Source organism: Fonsecaea monophora (genome assembly GCF_001642475.1).
Source record: "Fonsecaea monophora strain CBS 269.37 chromosome Unknown Scaff219, whole genome shotgun sequence".
Lineage (NCBI taxonomy): Eukaryota > Fungi > Ascomycota > Eurotiomycetes > Chaetothyriales > Herpotrichiellaceae > Fonsecaea > Fonsecaea monophora.
The window spans coordinates 1-15473 of record NW_019174150.1 but is presented as its reverse complement, the minus strand read 5'-3'; the positions used below and the strand labels follow the sequence as shown (position 1 = coordinate 15473).

General features: G+C 52.3%; 6 protein-coding genes across 6 annotated transcripts; 3 read left to right on the top strand and 3 right to left on the bottom strand.

Moving 5' to 3' along the window:
• Positions 1-189: 189 nt before the first annotated feature.
• AYO21_12083 (hypothetical protein) lies at positions 190-1098 on the top strand (the record flags this gene model as incomplete). Its single annotated transcript, XM_022661920.1, has 1 exon — positions 190-1098. The coding sequence occupies one exon, from the start codon at positions 190-192 to the stop codon at positions 1096-1098; it is 909 nt and encodes a 302-aa protein (XP_022505775.1).
• Positions 1099-1486: 388 nt separating this feature from the next.
• Positions 1487-3318, bottom strand: AYO21_12082 (hypothetical protein; the record flags this gene model as incomplete). Its single annotated transcript, XM_022661919.1, has 3 exons — positions 1487-1872; positions 1947-2077; positions 2138-3318. The coding sequence occupies 3 exons, from the start codon at positions 3316-3318 to the stop codon at positions 1487-1489; spliced, it is 1698 nt and encodes a 565-aa protein (XP_022505774.1).
• Positions 3319-4209: 891 nt separating this feature from the next.
• On the top strand, positions 4210-5507 carry AYO21_12081 (hypothetical protein; the record flags this gene model as incomplete). Its single annotated transcript, XM_022661918.1, has 5 exons — positions 4210-4250; positions 4325-4653; positions 4708-5009; positions 5072-5237; positions 5320-5507. 5 exons carry the CDS (start codon positions 4210-4212, stop codon positions 5505-5507), a joined length of 1026 nt encoding a protein of 341 aa, XP_022505773.1.
• Positions 5508-6536: 1029 nt separating this feature from the next.
• On the bottom strand, positions 6537-8265 carry AYO21_12080 (hypothetical protein; the record flags this gene model as incomplete). Its single annotated transcript, XM_022661917.1, has 3 exons — positions 6537-6954; positions 7020-7997; positions 8051-8265. 3 exons carry the CDS (start codon positions 8263-8265, stop codon positions 6537-6539), a joined length of 1611 nt encoding a protein of 536 aa, XP_022505772.1.
• Positions 8266-9017: 752 nt separating this feature from the next.
• Positions 9018-10181, bottom strand: AYO21_12079 (hypothetical protein; the record flags this gene model as incomplete). The annotated part of the gene is made up of 4 exons (XM_022661916.1): positions 9018-9202; positions 9282-9322; positions 9377-9456; positions 9507-10181. The coding sequence occupies 4 exons, from the start codon at positions 10179-10181 to the stop codon at positions 9018-9020; spliced, it is 981 nt and encodes a 326-aa protein (XP_022505771.1).
• A 478-nt stretch (positions 10182-10659) lies between these two features.
• Positions 10660-15269, top strand: AYO21_12078 (hypothetical protein; the record flags this gene model as incomplete). The annotated part of the gene is made up of 12 exons (XM_022661915.1): positions 10660-11018; positions 11065-11279; positions 11336-11531; positions 11606-11651; positions 11698-11728; positions 11777-12087; positions 12138-12406; positions 12457-12670; positions 13335-13968; positions 14024-14307; positions 14372-14502; positions 14555-15269. The coding sequence occupies 12 exons, from the start codon at positions 10660-10662 to the stop codon at positions 15267-15269; spliced, it is 3405 nt and encodes a 1134-aa protein (XP_022505770.1).
• Positions 15270-15473: the final 204 nt, after the last annotated feature.

Genomic DNA, 15473 nt, shown 5'->3' with positions numbered 1-15473 from the left:
CTGGGGACCGTCTGACTATATACCTTCGAGTAATTTACAGGGCCCTACCGGCGCTAGTCCGAAGGCCTTCGGCCGAGGACTAGCGTGACGGTCATTACACGTCCTTGGCATTCCTGCCAGTCACAATTTACTTGCCTGTGCCAGCCTCGTCAGCTCCCAACGTATGCGGCTTGACCATCCACAACAAAGATGCCCACTTTTAAACGATTACTTGGGTGCTCCAATCCGCGCAAACTGCCTTTCCAAATTCTGTCAGATCTTAATCTCGAGACGGGAAATCAGTATAAGAGTTTCCAGGTTCCAGTTCAAGCCCCTATTCTCGTCTTGGCTGGTGACATTGGCCGGCTGCACGACTACGAAAATTACCTATTTTTCATAAGTACACAATGCGCCAACTTTGACCAAGTGTGTCCCGTCCTTGGAAATCACGAGTTTTATGGCGTTTCACGAGCTGATGGCCTAGCGCTTGCCCACAGGTTGCAGAGAGAGCCAAGTACGCTAGGAAAGCTGTCTGTCCTCAACCGGACAAGGTTGGACGTCGACCCGTCCATCTGTGTGCTTGGTTGCACTCTCCAGTCACGTATACGATCGGAAAACCGAGCTGAGGTGCAGAGCCGGATCAAAGACTTTCGAAGAATACATGATTGGAGTGTCGACGATCATAATACTGAGCATGCCAAGGACGTGGAGTGGCTGCGGAATGAGGTTGAGTCGATCAGACTTGCATCCAAGCGACTTGGCCAAGAGAAAATGATCCTTGTTGTCACCCACCACGCACCCATCAAAAAGGGAAGCAGCCATCCCAAGCACGAGGGAAATCCGTGGGCCGATGGATTTGCTACAGACTTGCTCGGATTTCCTGGAGGAATCAACAGGGTAGATTGGTGGATTTTTGGCCACACGCACTTCACAAACCAGTGGCGGCAGCATGGAGTCCACCTTGTCAGCAACCAGCGAGGTTATGTGCTGAAGCCTGCTGGTGGGACTCAGCTCTCACAAGGACCTCAGCAGCACCTGATCTGGCGAGTTATCTCGTCCCCATTTGCAAGGGAAATGTGCTTCGATCCACGGAAATGCATCGAGGTGAAAGCTTTGTAGCGCTGTGAAGGCTACTCTATGCACGAATACCGGCTTCACACTTTACCTTGGGCATTTGAGAGTCGAATCAAACGCCACTGGCCCCGGACCATGCCTGTCCAGTGCGTGCACTGCATGAGTGGATATAGGCTCGTCATCGGTATCGTATAGCCTGTCCCTTTAGGCTGCCGAAGAGGAAGAGAGCAAACAACCTGAAACATCTTTTCACGGTCGAACAGAACAAAGGGAAAGCTGGATCCAAATTGACACTGAGGTATCTGTTGATTTATCACTGCTCAAGTCTGGTTTCAATCGTCCTTCGGGGACAAAGGAATCCTCCTTGGCCTCCACCTACCAACCATATAATCGAGATGTACACGTCACAGTCCCGACGATTCGTGAGGGAAGGTTACACTGGGACGGCGATTTCCACGCTCTTTTCGGTAGGTACGCCCTTCTCCTTCAAGGCGCCGTTGGTCTCCTTGCCCACGACTGTGAAACCCTTCCAGTCGTTGAGAGTGTCGCGACACTGGGACTCGTACATCTTGATGCCGCCCGGATGGGTCAGGATCTGAATCTTCTTGCCGGGGATGTTGGACGCGTTCCACCAACTGTTGGTGAGCGGGAAGAGCGTGTGCTCGTTCATGGCGTCGATCATGTCGTCCCACTCGTCCTCGGCGTCTCGGTTCGGCTCAATCGTCTTGGCGCCTTCCTTCTCCAGCTTCTCGATGGCGGCCAGGATGAAATCGCTCTGCGCTTCGATGATGGTTGGTCCGTTCGATAGTGCAGTAGGAGCTGTGTGTGCAAAGTCAGTATATAGGGTGGCAAAGCCCCGTCTAGATCGGGAAAGGAGAGAAGGAGAGCATTACCATGGGGGGTATAGACCATGAAAGCATTGGGGAAGCCGTTAAACGTCATGCCAAGGTATGTCCGGATACCATCCTTCCAGACGTCCTTGATGTCGACGCCGTCTTTGTTCTTCAATCCCATTTGGGTCAACCTGGGTTCTTGAGTTAGCACTGATGCTTCTCCGCATGGACGAGGTAAACCAAGAACTCACGATCCAGAAAATGAGTCGAAACCCGTGGCAAGGACAACCACGTCGAAATCTAGCTGGGTGCCGTCCTCCATCAACATACCGGTGGCATTGAATGTCTTGAGGGGGTTCTGGTTCATATTGACAATGTGGACGTTGGGACGATCGAGCATCTCATAGTAGTCCTGCTCTAGAGGACATCTCTTCGTACCAAAGTAGTAAGGCGCCTCGACGGGCACCATCAACTCCTGCTTCCTCGGGTCCTTGATCCTCTGCCTCATCTTCTTGGCCCAGAAATCATACACCTTTTGATTCGCCTCTTTGCTCAGGACGACGTCGCTATAGTTCCCCATGAGGAAATTGAAACCTCCTCTCTGCCAAAGCATTTCGAAGTGCCGCTCGCGTTCTTCATCCGACACGTCAAGCACGCCGCGTGGTTCAGGTTTGCCTGGGAACCCGGCATTGGACTGGCGGCCCTCGCGGAATAGAGCCTCAAAATATGCCTTCCACGACCGTTGCTCCTCGACACTGAGAGGCCGTTGACCCATAGGTAAGCACAGACTGGGCCGGCGCATGAAGACAGTGAGCTGGTCAGCTTCCTTAGCCAGCTCCTGTACGACTTGCACGGCAGTGGCACCAGCGCCAATGACCGCCACTTTCTTCCCCTTCACACTCATGTCTTCAGGCCAGAAGCCCGTGTGGTGCAGGACTCCGTTGTACGTCGTCAGACCAGGGAAATCCGGGATGTGCCTTCGGTGTAGAAGGCCGGTGCACAGAATCAAGTACTTGCTCTGCGCAATGTGTCCCTGTTCGGTCTTGACCGTCCACTTCTCATCGCTTTTGCTCCATCGAGCATCCACCACGTGAGCGTTGAACTGGACGTCCTTGCGCAAGTCAAGAACCTTATCAATGTGCGCGCAGTACGCCCGGATCTCTTTGTGACCAGGGAACTTCTCGGAGAATTCCCAGTCACGATATACTTCGGGGATGTTCAGTTGATAGTACGGCCACTCCGAGTCCACGCGGGCTCCGGGATACCGGTTCCAGTACCAGACGCCACCAAAGTCACCTCCAGATTCAAAGATCTTTGCGCTAAGCCCTGCCTTGCGGAGCCGATAGAGCATGGATATGCCACTGAATCCGGCCCCGACTATCAGGACATCGCTATGGACGATGGCGCCCATCGATGGGTTTGTATCAGTCATCTTGTCTGGGGGGGAGGAAAGAAAAAGTGTGGATGGAAACAAAGTCGAGGCAGGAATTGTGTGAGCGGAGGGGATGAGGAGACAGTCTTATGGCAACACGGTAGGACGCCTTGTCACACCTATTTTAATCCCGCGTACGCCCGCGGTACATGTCGCAAAGTGGTCCTCAGTCCCCATCCCCATGTTCTCTGCCCCAAACTGCCGCGGTTCATGTGTGGGGGCTGCCGCCGCTCTTTGCGCTCACCCCGCTCGGTCGGTAGCGGGCTTCCGACATCGATAGTGATTGGGTGCTTGGCTCACTCAACCCCTGTCCAATGAGCAAAAGGAGTGATCCAAAAGCAGCGCCATAGCATCGATGCTTTGGGCGCAATACATTTGCCTATAACGGTAAGGTGCAATATTCCCCCTTGGACTGCGTAACCACTCGTCACCAACCACCTACCGAGTACAGATGACAGCGTACCTCGTACCTCGTATCCATTTCCCTCCAGCGATATTATGTCCACAGTCTCGGCAGGGTCTTTGTGCGACTCGAGGGACCGGAACTCTACCTCATTAGGGTCAGAGGAGCTAGGCATCCAAGGCTTACGCCTAGCTTGGGTCGACGCTCTGTCTCTCCCTTTTTCACTCGTGCGCCCCGTGTGAAGGTGGACAATCCTCGTGTCATGCTTGCTTTGCGGAGAGCTACACTTCCTTATCGCTGCATATATACCTTCAAATCTTCACCATGTCCTCCCTTGCGATGCTTTCCTGGTCTGCGAAACTATTCTTCTACTGCGAGAGGTGGCCGACAGGATGATAATCGGACCAAAAAAATCGAGGAAGAAACTCTTCTCTACTACAAACCAGCGAACTTCTACCCAGCCTACATAGGCGAGATCCTTTCCAAATATGAAGTTGTTGGCAAGCTGGGATTCGGGGCTAGCTCAACCGTGTGGCTTGCCCAGGACTTAGGGTTGGACCATGAGCCTTTTGCAAAAGCCCCTGGCTGATCTTCAATTCACAGGCAAAAGAAGTATGTCGCCCCCAAGATCTTCGCACGCGACGTCAGTCCAAACCCTGCCCACGAGGTGAAGATATACGATTACCTAAGCACAATCGCATCTGAGCATCCAGGACGAAAGCATATTCGGACCTGTCTGGACAGCTTCGAGGTTGAAGGTCCCGACGGCAAGCATCAGTGTCTGGTGCATCGACCACTCTGGGAAAGTCTTCGTGCGCTTCAGTACCAAGACAGTCGACGCAAGCTCACGGAAGAGCTTCTGAGACCGGTACTATGGTGCATTTTGCAAGCGATCGACTACCTGCATAGTGAATGTCATTTGGTACATACAGGTGAGAGAACCCGCCCCGGCCCGAACCAAGCACCCAGCTAAAACCATCTCTCAGATATCAAAGCGAATAACATCATGCTTAGTCTTGAGGACGAATCAGTTCTGGAGGCTTCTGTCAAAGAGGAAGCTGCAAACCCTGGTCCGCGGAATATCTATGCGGACCGTACAATCTACCAATCTCGCGCGATCACGAGGCCCAAGACGATCGGACTTCCCGTTCTAAGCGACTTTGGGCTGGCTCGGTTCCGGGGAGGCGATCGCAACGACGACATACAGCCCGAGATCTACCGGGCCCCCGAGATCTTGCTGGACATGGATTGGAGCTATAGTGTCGATATCTGGAACATTGGCTCGATGGTACGGGAAACCTCTCAGTGTCAAAGTCCAGTTTGAGAACTTTCTACTGAACCCCCGTCCAGATATGGGACCTTTTCTACAACGAACATCTATTCGATGGCTACGATCCGGCCACAAACAAACTTTCAAACCGAGCCCACATTTCTGAGATGGTGGCAGTTCTTGGACCACCGCCTGTCTCTTTCCTGGAGAGGAGCGAGACGAGTTGGAAATATTTCGATCACTCCGGTAAGTCCTCACTTCCGTCTAATTCTCTGTCTGATTGGTGAAACGAAGTGTTGAGGGCTAAAGCGTTACTTTTTTTTTATAGGTTGCCTCACGACCGGTGTGGACCTGAGCAACAAGCATTCGTTGGACGTCAGGGAACAGCGTCTTGACGGCGAGAATAAGCGGCTTTTCCTCGAGTTCGTCAAGTCAATGTTACGGTGGGATCCGAATGAGCGGCTCACTGCGCGTGAACTCCTCGATGACCCTTGGCTGAATAACTACAACTTGTAAGACATAGAGAGAGATAGGCATCCTCTCCACTCCACTCCACGCTCGGGCCTAAGAGGGTCAGGGTTAGGGTCAGGGTCGACCACAATCTGCACATGTGAAGAGATCCCTGATCCGACGGCTACTGTGCAAAATGTCGCTGGATATATTGGTGTGCGCCATCTGGGGCGTGATCAGTTAAGGAGGGATAGATTCTCAGCTCTTAGAGACACAAGGTCGCGTGACTCCAAGCTCCTGCTCCATGTTCATGCCCTCATGCCCGTGTAACGGGAATGCACAGATTCACTTGTCTATGAAGTGTAACCGTACTGGAGGGTGAAGAGGACACTGTTCAACCCGGAAGTCTTCGTTGTCAACACTTTCTTATGTGTGTACCGCACACATACATGAGAGAGGCATCAAGTGCGGTGTCAACAGAGTAATCCTTGCTATAAAAGCGGCGCGGGTATGGAAGCGAGTTCCACTCCGAAAGCTCGATTAATACTCGGTAATGCTGGTGCTGTTCACTTCGGTTGCTCTGGCCCCTTTTCTCCACCGAAAATGGCCAAGTGGGCGCGGCGTGAGGGGATCGCATCCGTGACAGGGCACTGCAGGGCCAAGTTTGATAATGTGGCGATGTGGTTACCCGAGGTCAATGGACGTGTGGAAAGGCTACTCTTTCTTTCCAAGATGTCGAAGCAAATGGAGATGCTAGTTCAGAGATTGGTCTTTTTTCAGTTCCTGGTGCGTGAAGACACGCGAGCATTACATGACATCTCGGTAGCGAGTCAGCGTGGGGTGTGTTCCCGGAGGACAATCCGCGTTTCCTGCCACACCTGCAAATATACCGAGTACCCCTAGCCTTGTTCGCGATGTGGCACGGGTTCTGCCTCAAGGGCCCCGCCAACTCGCGTGGGAACACTAACTCACAAGCTTACGGCTGTTTTTGTGGGGGGCGGGGATTGTCCGATCGACATGTGCTGATATAGCCAGATACCAGCAAGTACCTCGTACAGTAGAGATACATATCACTCGCCTGACTCGATTTTCCTTCTATGTCAAATGTGCTTGAGAGCCGAAGGAGGCTTCGGCCATGACTTCGCCAATGGCACCTCGCCGCCAGTCCTTGAATTTCCTGGCGGGTAAGCGATGCTCGAACATGACGTCGATCTCTGCGGCGGTGCGTTCCTTCATTTCGGGCACGAAGCACCAGGTCAGGACCCAGGCGATGGCTGAGAATCCGGCGATGATGAACCCGGCCTTGGCTCGAAGGTTGCCCTGGTCGACGTTGTACACGTAGGGGAGGCTGATCCCGAAGATTCCTTGTGCGAGCGCGCCCGAAAACCATCCGAGGCCTTGGGTCTTTGCGCGGAGTCGAAGAGACGATGTTTCCGCGCTGACAACGAACGAGACCGGCCATATCCCGACCCCGACGACCACAATAACCACCATCATAGTGACTGCGGTGTACCTGCGTAGAGGAAGATTAGCGGGTTCGTGCTCGTCAACCCAAGATGAGGAGAGAGTTTCTCATACCATATCACGACGACACCATCAAAGCAGCCAGCAATCCCCATGCCCAGCCAGAGGATGGTGCTTCCAACCAGGGTCGTCATCCCGAGCACCCTCCGTCCGACTTTTGTGATCACCCACATGCTGACAATATTGGCGAGCAATCCCAGGCCAACGCCGAGCTGGAGGAACAAAAGAGCATTGTCTGCACTCATGCCGACGACCTGGATGAAATAGCTGGCGTCGGCGAGCAAGGACAGTCCAAAGAACTGAGGCAGCGTGTTTGCGAAGATGACAATCAGCGTGCGCCGTCTGTTTGTGCCCCGGAAGCATTCCGCGTATGTTGCCCGATCCTGCCTTTTGGCCTGTTCTTCCTCTTTTTGCAACAAGTATACCAGGTTGTCTATATTCTTTTGCGTGTCGGTTCTGGAACTGTCGAGTCGTCGTTGCGCTTGGACAGCCTTGTCGTATTTCCGCTTGCGGAGCAGGTAGGTGGGACTCTCTGGCAACAGCAGAGCGAGGATTAAAGGGACAGCAGAAAACGGCCACTGTGCAATCATGGGCGTGGTGTAGGGTCGGTCGTCGGGATAGTTCAAGGATGTATAGACAACGACTGCGCCGATCAATTGTCCGAGCAGCGTGAAGACGGGGAAGAAGGCCATGACTGAACCCCTCAGCTTCGGCGGTAGGATTTCTGAAAGATACGTCTGCGTGGTACACAAGAGAGCTCCGACAGCCAACCCCTGAATGAGTTTGGCCGCGAGAAAGGTGCCCCGCCGCGAGTCCAGCGCATCGGGGAAATGCGAGCAGTATATGATGGCCACTGCCCCGGCTGACAAGAAGCTTCCCAGAGCGAGTGTCGGACGTCGCCCAATACGATCCTGGAGCCAGCCAGCGATGATGCTTCCAATCATAATACCAATCGGGCTGACAGCGTTCCAGAGTCCCATCCACATCGACGGGATGATGTGGCGGTTATTCAATTTTCGGCCATAGTCTTCCCTAAGAACGATCCTATTAGGCTCTGAGATTGATATTGTCGAGGGCAAACTCACTGAAATGCTGGGATAGCCGAGACATTGCCCACTATCGAAGTGTCAAACCCATACAGCAAGATGCTGGATGTCAAACCCAAGGAATATCCCATGACCTTGGGCCATTTCCTGATGGACTTCCACAGTGTTGGCTCATCGTCCAAGACCGACTGCTCGGTTGTCTGGAGCGAGAGGTCAAGACTCGGAGTCGAGATGGAAGGGTTCTTGTCAGCCATGGCACCTCTGTCTGTGGAGGCCATATGGACGAGCGGAGTGGTAGACAATGTTTTGGCACGAACATGTTTCCTTTAAATCCTACACCGAAGTCCGACCCCGCAGTGCGATGTGGTGGCAGTTCCACGCGCCAAATGCCAGCATGGAGGTCGAACCAAGAAGAATCCGGGGGGGGCATATTGAAGCTTGTCTGACACCACTAGATCTTTGGTTGATCTTTTGCCAGACAGTTTCATGTCTCAATGACAGATCGGCGCAAGATGGTGTTCAGACAGTGACATGTCCAAAACAGGAAGTTCGTTTCGCTTCGCCACCAATCAACCACTTTTCAGCTCCCCCTTTCCAGGGTCACGTTCTCGCAATGCCAAGGATGCTAGAACTAGAATGCCAAGCTAAACTCTTGGCCTTCATGTGATTGACAGACTGACTGCGAGTGACAGGAAGGAGCAGGTCGAGCCCAGGGATATCACCGACTAGCGCCTTGGTGCGACAGTGTCAAGATCACCAATAACCACTGCATTTGATCCCATCGGTGTCCGAGCAAGGAGGTTAATCCTGTCATTAACCCGTTTCCTACATTTGGCACAAGCCTGCCACTTTGAGGGCCTGACACGATGGCGTAAGACAGGAGACAAATACTGATGAGAGGTCAGGCCTGACTTGTCCTACTGGTGTTACCGAGAACTGACTTGTGCAACCACAGCATCTACCGGGACAACCCTCGCCACTCTTCCTACCGAAGGATTCAAGGGCTCTAATGCTTGTCTTCACCTTCGTCGTAATGTCCTGACGGATCGTCCTTCAATGAAGGGTCCAGAACAACCCGCGGATCGTCACTTTCCACCCAACCACAGAATGGCTGGCTCAGCTTGTAACCCATGAGTTGTTGTATATGAACAGGCATCTTGAGCACCACATCCTTTGGAATGGCCAAATATTCTGAGCACACATATTAGCTCGTATCACGGGTCTAGCCAAGGCAAAATCGATACTATCGTCAAGAGGGAAGGGAACTCACGGTTTTCTTCCTGCCGCAACCAGCCCTTGGTCATGAAACAACTGGAATCCTCAGCCCTTTGCCTTTTATGCGATTAGGGGCTCTCTCTCTCTTACCTGAATAGCAGTCGCTCTTGGTCTGTCGTCTTGTTGGCAGATCCACCATGATAACATGAACTCAACATCATGAAAGCATCCTGCGTTACACTTTCAGCACTTCATTGCTGGTATGGTAAAGCGCACTTACTCCTGGTTCTAACTCTGCATGTACAGCAAGCTCATCCTGGGGAGGTCGGTCTTTGGACCAGAGATGACTGCCAGGGATGAATCTTGTCGCACCATTCTCCCGAGTCGCGGGTTTGCCAGCAACGAACCAGCCAATGCCGACATCACGGTCATAGTTGTCGGGATATACAGCGACTTCTGCTTCATAGGTCTGGTGACACCAACTGTCCCTGTGTAGAGGCTGATCCCAGGCCCCTGGTCCGATGGAGAAGCAAATTGAATTGTTGAGTTGTGGATCTGACGTTGCGAAGATTTTCTTTTGTCCACTCCAATACCAGTTCTTGGTTGTCAAGAACTCCTTGCACACAGCCTGGTAAAGCGGATGGTTGATGATATGCTCGGCACAGATTGGACTCTTGCCAATCATACCTTCGACCCTCCGAGTTTGGATCGGAAAGAAGTCTCCCTCCCACACGACATCCGCCTCGATGTGTGGCCGCAACTCTCTTTCCACCTGGGCAAGGATTTCCTTATCAACGGCTCCTTTGACCCTGCATCCACCACTGACTTTCAGGGCCTTGACTATGTCTGCTGGGTCGGCATCTGCTTCGAAGGTGAGCACGGGTGGAAGACTTTCTGCCTTGATAGGGAGAAAGGTACATTCCGCCTCTGTAGTTGTCACTGTTGTGGTCGCCATCCTTCAGTGTTACTTCCAATGTTTTCAAACCCATCCCCATGCCTTCGCATGCCGGTATATAACAGACTGGATTCTGCTACCGACATGTGTTCTCAAATGGGAAATTGTGGTTACCAGGATCCTTATCTCAAAGGCTGGCCGGACTCGGTCATCTCCACAATCTCACTTTCCCAATTGGGCGTTATCGCTCGTGGCTGGTTATTCCACCCTTCAAGGTTTAGGGGCTTTTCGGATTGGACCACTCATTGACTGAGCCTACTGTTAGGTTCTCTTGTCAACCTATCATGAGAGTCTAAACTTCACGACATTTATCTCTTCCGCCTAGAGAGGCAAGCGAGACTATCCTAAGCTTATCACGGCGACATGTACATTCATATGGACGAGCAGGTACATATCAGGGGAGGAGATTCATTGCCCTGTAGACAACGACATCTCTTTCCATTCCTCCAGATCGAACAGTGTTACAAGGCGCCTCACCATGGAGACCACGTCCACCGCAGCGGCACCAAAAGATGTTCAGATCGACATTGATGACCTCGAGTTGCAGGCTCAGGGTTATACCCGGGCTATGCCTCGACGATTCTCCCTCCTCTCCCTCATATCGATGTCTTATGCCCTACTCGCAACCTGGAATGGATTCGGCAGTGCTTTCGGCACCGGCTTCATTGAGGCATCTTCGGCTGGTTCCATTTGGACCCTCACCGTTGCTGCGGCCATGACTGCAGTCACAGGAATTGGCATGGCCGAGCTGTCTAGCGCTTTTCCTGTGGCAGGCGCCCAATATTACTGGTCCTTTGTGGTTTCCACGCCGGAATGGGGCCCGTTTGCCTCATACATGTAAGTCGACAACCTCTCTGTGTTGGCTCTTGCTAAAGAAGGTCAGTTCTGCGGGAATCAGCACCTTGGGATGGTGGTTGGGTCTTGCCAGCGTGACAAACTTCATTGCAGCAATGATTACTGGGATTGCTGTCCTCAACCATCCAGGCTATGTCATTGAAAGATGGCATATCTGGTTAGTTTTTGTGGTGGTGACGTGGTGCGCCGTCGCGATGAACGTCTTCGCGACAAAGTGGCTTCCCATGTGGAACAAGTTTATCTGTAAGGCTTCATCTTCCGAGCGCGGACTCATACACTGATATCCTTCGAACATGTAGTGTACTTCTCAGCGACTGCACTTTCAGTAACAATGATCACCATCTTGGCGTGTGCAGCACCAAATTTTCAATCCGCCAAATTTGTCTTCAGTGACACGACCAATTCAACAGGTTGGCCGAACGACGGGCTAGCCTTCCTATTTGGGATAGTGAATGCTCTATATGGCTTCTTGGGAGTCGATTGCGGAGCGCATTTGTGAGTCTTTGTAACTCTGGGCATCCTGTGGACATCAGGGTTTGTTGGTCGTGGTTGCTGACCAGCATCTGCAGATGTGAAGAAATCCCAAATCCAACGGTTAACGTGCCGAAAGTCATTGTGAGGAAGTTCCCCGGGCTGCAATGGAGCTAGCTGACTGCTTCAGATGTATCCGGTTGCAATGGGATTTATCACTGGTGAGCTTCTCGTCTTAAGTAATGGATCCTCATGCTGACCAAAGCCAGCCTTCCCATATGCGATCTCACTGTCATTTGTGATTACAGACTTTGACACTGTTATTTCGACCCCCACTGGCCTTCCTTTGATCGAAGTCTACTATCAAGCTACTGGTAGCAAAGCCGGCACCTCAGTCCTCATGGTGGCATTCGCGATTTGCTTTTTCGGCTGTGCTACTGCAAACGTCACCAGCGCAAGTCGACAAATGTGGTCAGCATCCAGAGACAACTGCTTCCCTCTGTCAAGGTACTGGAAACAGGTCCACCCCCGGTGGCAGATGCCATTAAATGCAGCATGCCTGCAAGGAACTCTGGTCTCGGTGAGTTATAAGCCAGCAAGCAGTTGCTCTCTTACTGACTATGGGTTCAGCTGTACGGCCTGATCTTTTTAGGTTCCTCGGCTGCATTTTCTTCCATGGTTGGGGCATGCATCGTCTTCATGACCACATCATACGTGATCCCTCAAGGGATTCTGGCCTGGCGTGGACGTGATAAGATTCTCCCACCAAGAGCACTGGATCTTGGAAAGTATGGTCTTCCACTTAATGTGCTCGCTTGTGTCTGGGTGGTCTTCATCGACATCATCTACTGTATTCCTGTTTCCTACCCCGTTACACTCGAGAACATGAATTGGATCAGGTAAGAAGCGCCAACGAAATTCAGCCATGACACCGTTGACAAGACTCTAGCGTGGTGACGGTCGGCCTGGTTTCGTTTCTTCTAGTTGCCTGGTTTGTAAACCAGAGACACGTCTTCAAAGGGCCGAAGATCAACTTTGAACTTCTTCAGGCTGCTCGACATGATGAGCTGCTCGGCCACCGAACGATTGATGGGGTTGCCGTTGGTGACGATAACGCCGTCATTGAAGCACTTCGACGGCGCTCGCTAAATGAAACCAAGAAGGTATAGATGCCAACGGCGAGCCGGAGAGCAATGTTTGGGTCGATGATGGGAACTCTTTTTAGTAGAGAAAATAGTGCCAGGCTGGTATACGCAGGTCTAGATATCTCAGAAATAGACGGGGTTGTTAATAATATCTCGTTTTGAATAGGTCCATAATCTTTGCTTTGATATCTTTGAAATGTAGTTCGTCCGGGCGGTTTCTCGGCTGAACAGCGCCACGACGGGCCATTGGAGACGCCGTCGCCATATTAAGTTTCCCCAATTGGATTCGATATCCACCATTTCTTTCCATCTTCCTCTCCTTCTCTGCATAAAGTCGACCATTTGCACCTCTGCGTATTTATCACACTGATATCTACCAGAAGCAAAGATCCTGAGTGCTATCGCCGCGAAATGTGTCACAATTGATGCTGCACACAGAAATTCCATCATGACTACCTCCTTATCTCCTTATCGCCAAACTTCGTCCACGTCCAAGATACGGCGAACAAACTCTCTGGGCTTTGCCAAATCTAATTGTCATACTTGCGAGTCAATCGGCCTACATTGTGATAGACAGAGGCCGCGATGCACAACCTGCCAGCGATCTGGACGGTTGTGTCAAGGGTATTCCATGCAGTTGACATGGCAGCACAACCACTCCACCACTGATAAGCCTCCAAAGGTGCGGGCAGCCCTGTCCCAAAGGAAGAGTGGCACAGCAACAGCGTCTTTGGACGAAGGCGACTTGAATCACGAATCCCCCAATGATCACAAAGAGGTATCGTCGTCTAGCCAACCCCGGCAGTACATGTTCGTTGTTGGGCGACCGACCAAAAGGCGAAAGCGCGAACATGTCCGAGAGAGCGAAATGACACGAAAAGCGTCCTGTGACAGCGGCAGGAGCACACGTAGTGACGAGCTGGAACCTCTGCCGAATCTGACCGATACGGTCCCGATCCCGCCAGTGGACACAGACTATAGTGAGGTCCGAGCAGAGGTCGAGCTATATCCCCCACAACTGCCTTCTCCTCCTGATGTTACATGGCTACACGGACAATTGGATCCCGATATGATAACCGAAGTTGAGGCTGTGGGCACTCCTGACAGCGAGAATCTTGAACAGTGTCTGCAAATCCAGCATTTTCAGGATTCGGATACCGTCTGGAGCCCTGGTTCTTTGGAGAATGTCAGTGGAACTTCGTCCGAGGCTGGACACCGGTCAGCGTCTGAATACGCACTCCAGTCCAGCCTCTTGTACATCCCCCAGGTCTGCTTTCCAACACTTCACGACAAATTTTCTGGGCTTCTTGATATGTGTATGTTCAAAGGACCCTGCGTTTTTGCGGCGGTTGCTGACTCTGATCGTTCCAGATGATCAAGAATTCTGCAATTACCCAATCACTTGCGACTTTGATGTCAACCCTTACCGCTATAGGCCGGAAACCACAAAAGGTTCACAACATCTGCTGCACGCCGTCATGGCCATGTCCTGCCACTTTAGGCTGCGATCCCCTTCCCAAGTCGCGCCACCCACGGAGGCACTGAGTCACAAGAATGCGGCGATGGTGTTATATCAAGGGGCGTTGACAGGAGCTGTCGTCTCTGGCAATGCTTTGAGCCTGCTGGATACGGCACTCGCCCTATGGCAACTCGAGGTACGTGCTCAAAGCAGCAGGAGACAATTTTGTTGTATCCCTAATCTGATGATCATGGAAACAGGCCACCATCTCGTCACTCAATATCTGGAGATCTCACTTGGCCGACGCATATCACCTTCTTGAGCTCCACGGTGGAGTGAGAGGATGGTCGATGAGCAGGAAGGCGAATGTCCAGGTCTCGATGATTCTTTGGTGAGTCCAAGCACTCCTCCCTATTTCCACCCCACGGTGCTGACCGCACTAGGTGGGATACGATGGTATCATTACTCGCAAGGACTGAATGCGTCCTCCCGTACGTCTATCTTGAGACAGTGCTGAAAACAGAAGGCCGGCAGCCCTGGACATTCTACCAATTGAATGGCTGTCCGCGCGAACTGTTCGTTCCGATGACGCAACTCGCCAATCTCTCCGGTCGTTCATGGAGCAACGCGATTTCTGTCGTGGTCACGGAGATTGAGCAGTCAGTCACCAAGTACATGTATCCTGGGCAAGGCGTACAGTGCGACTCGGACGACGAAGAAGCTATGCATGTCGAACGAGATCGTTATCATTGCTGCGAGGGGTTCCGGTACGCATTGTTGATCTACATCCTGAGGGTGTTCAAATGGCCGAGAGCGGACTACCCGGCAAGGCTGCTCGCACGAATGTCGTTTCTTTCACGGGTCTGCTTCGACCACATCGCAGCATGTCGACCTGCCTCGATCATCCAGAAACAGCTCCTGTTTGCTGTCTTTATAGCGGGATCGGAAGCGCCCGACCCGACCCATCGCGAGCTCGCGGAAGAGTACTGCAGGCGGTGGTTCAGAAAGTTTGGTTATCAGATGTACATGACCGTGCTGGAGGTTATGGAGGCTGTCTGGGCCAAACGAGATGCAGGAGAAGAGGACTTTTGGTGGGGAGATGAACTTGATGCGCGGCGAGCGCAAGAAGGAGATTTTGTACAGTTCTGTTTCGGGTGATTTCTGGGATCCTGGACAATTATTCAAACCCCGGACATTTGGTCGCTCGCTTGTGGTCTCCTGCCTCTTCCAAGGGCTGGTCCTGTCAGACAACGACCACCTGGACTTTCAAACTTTGGAGACACGCCCTCCACACTATCGCCGACAACAACGACACCACCACCACCACCACCACCACCACCACCACCACCACCGTGCCGAAAG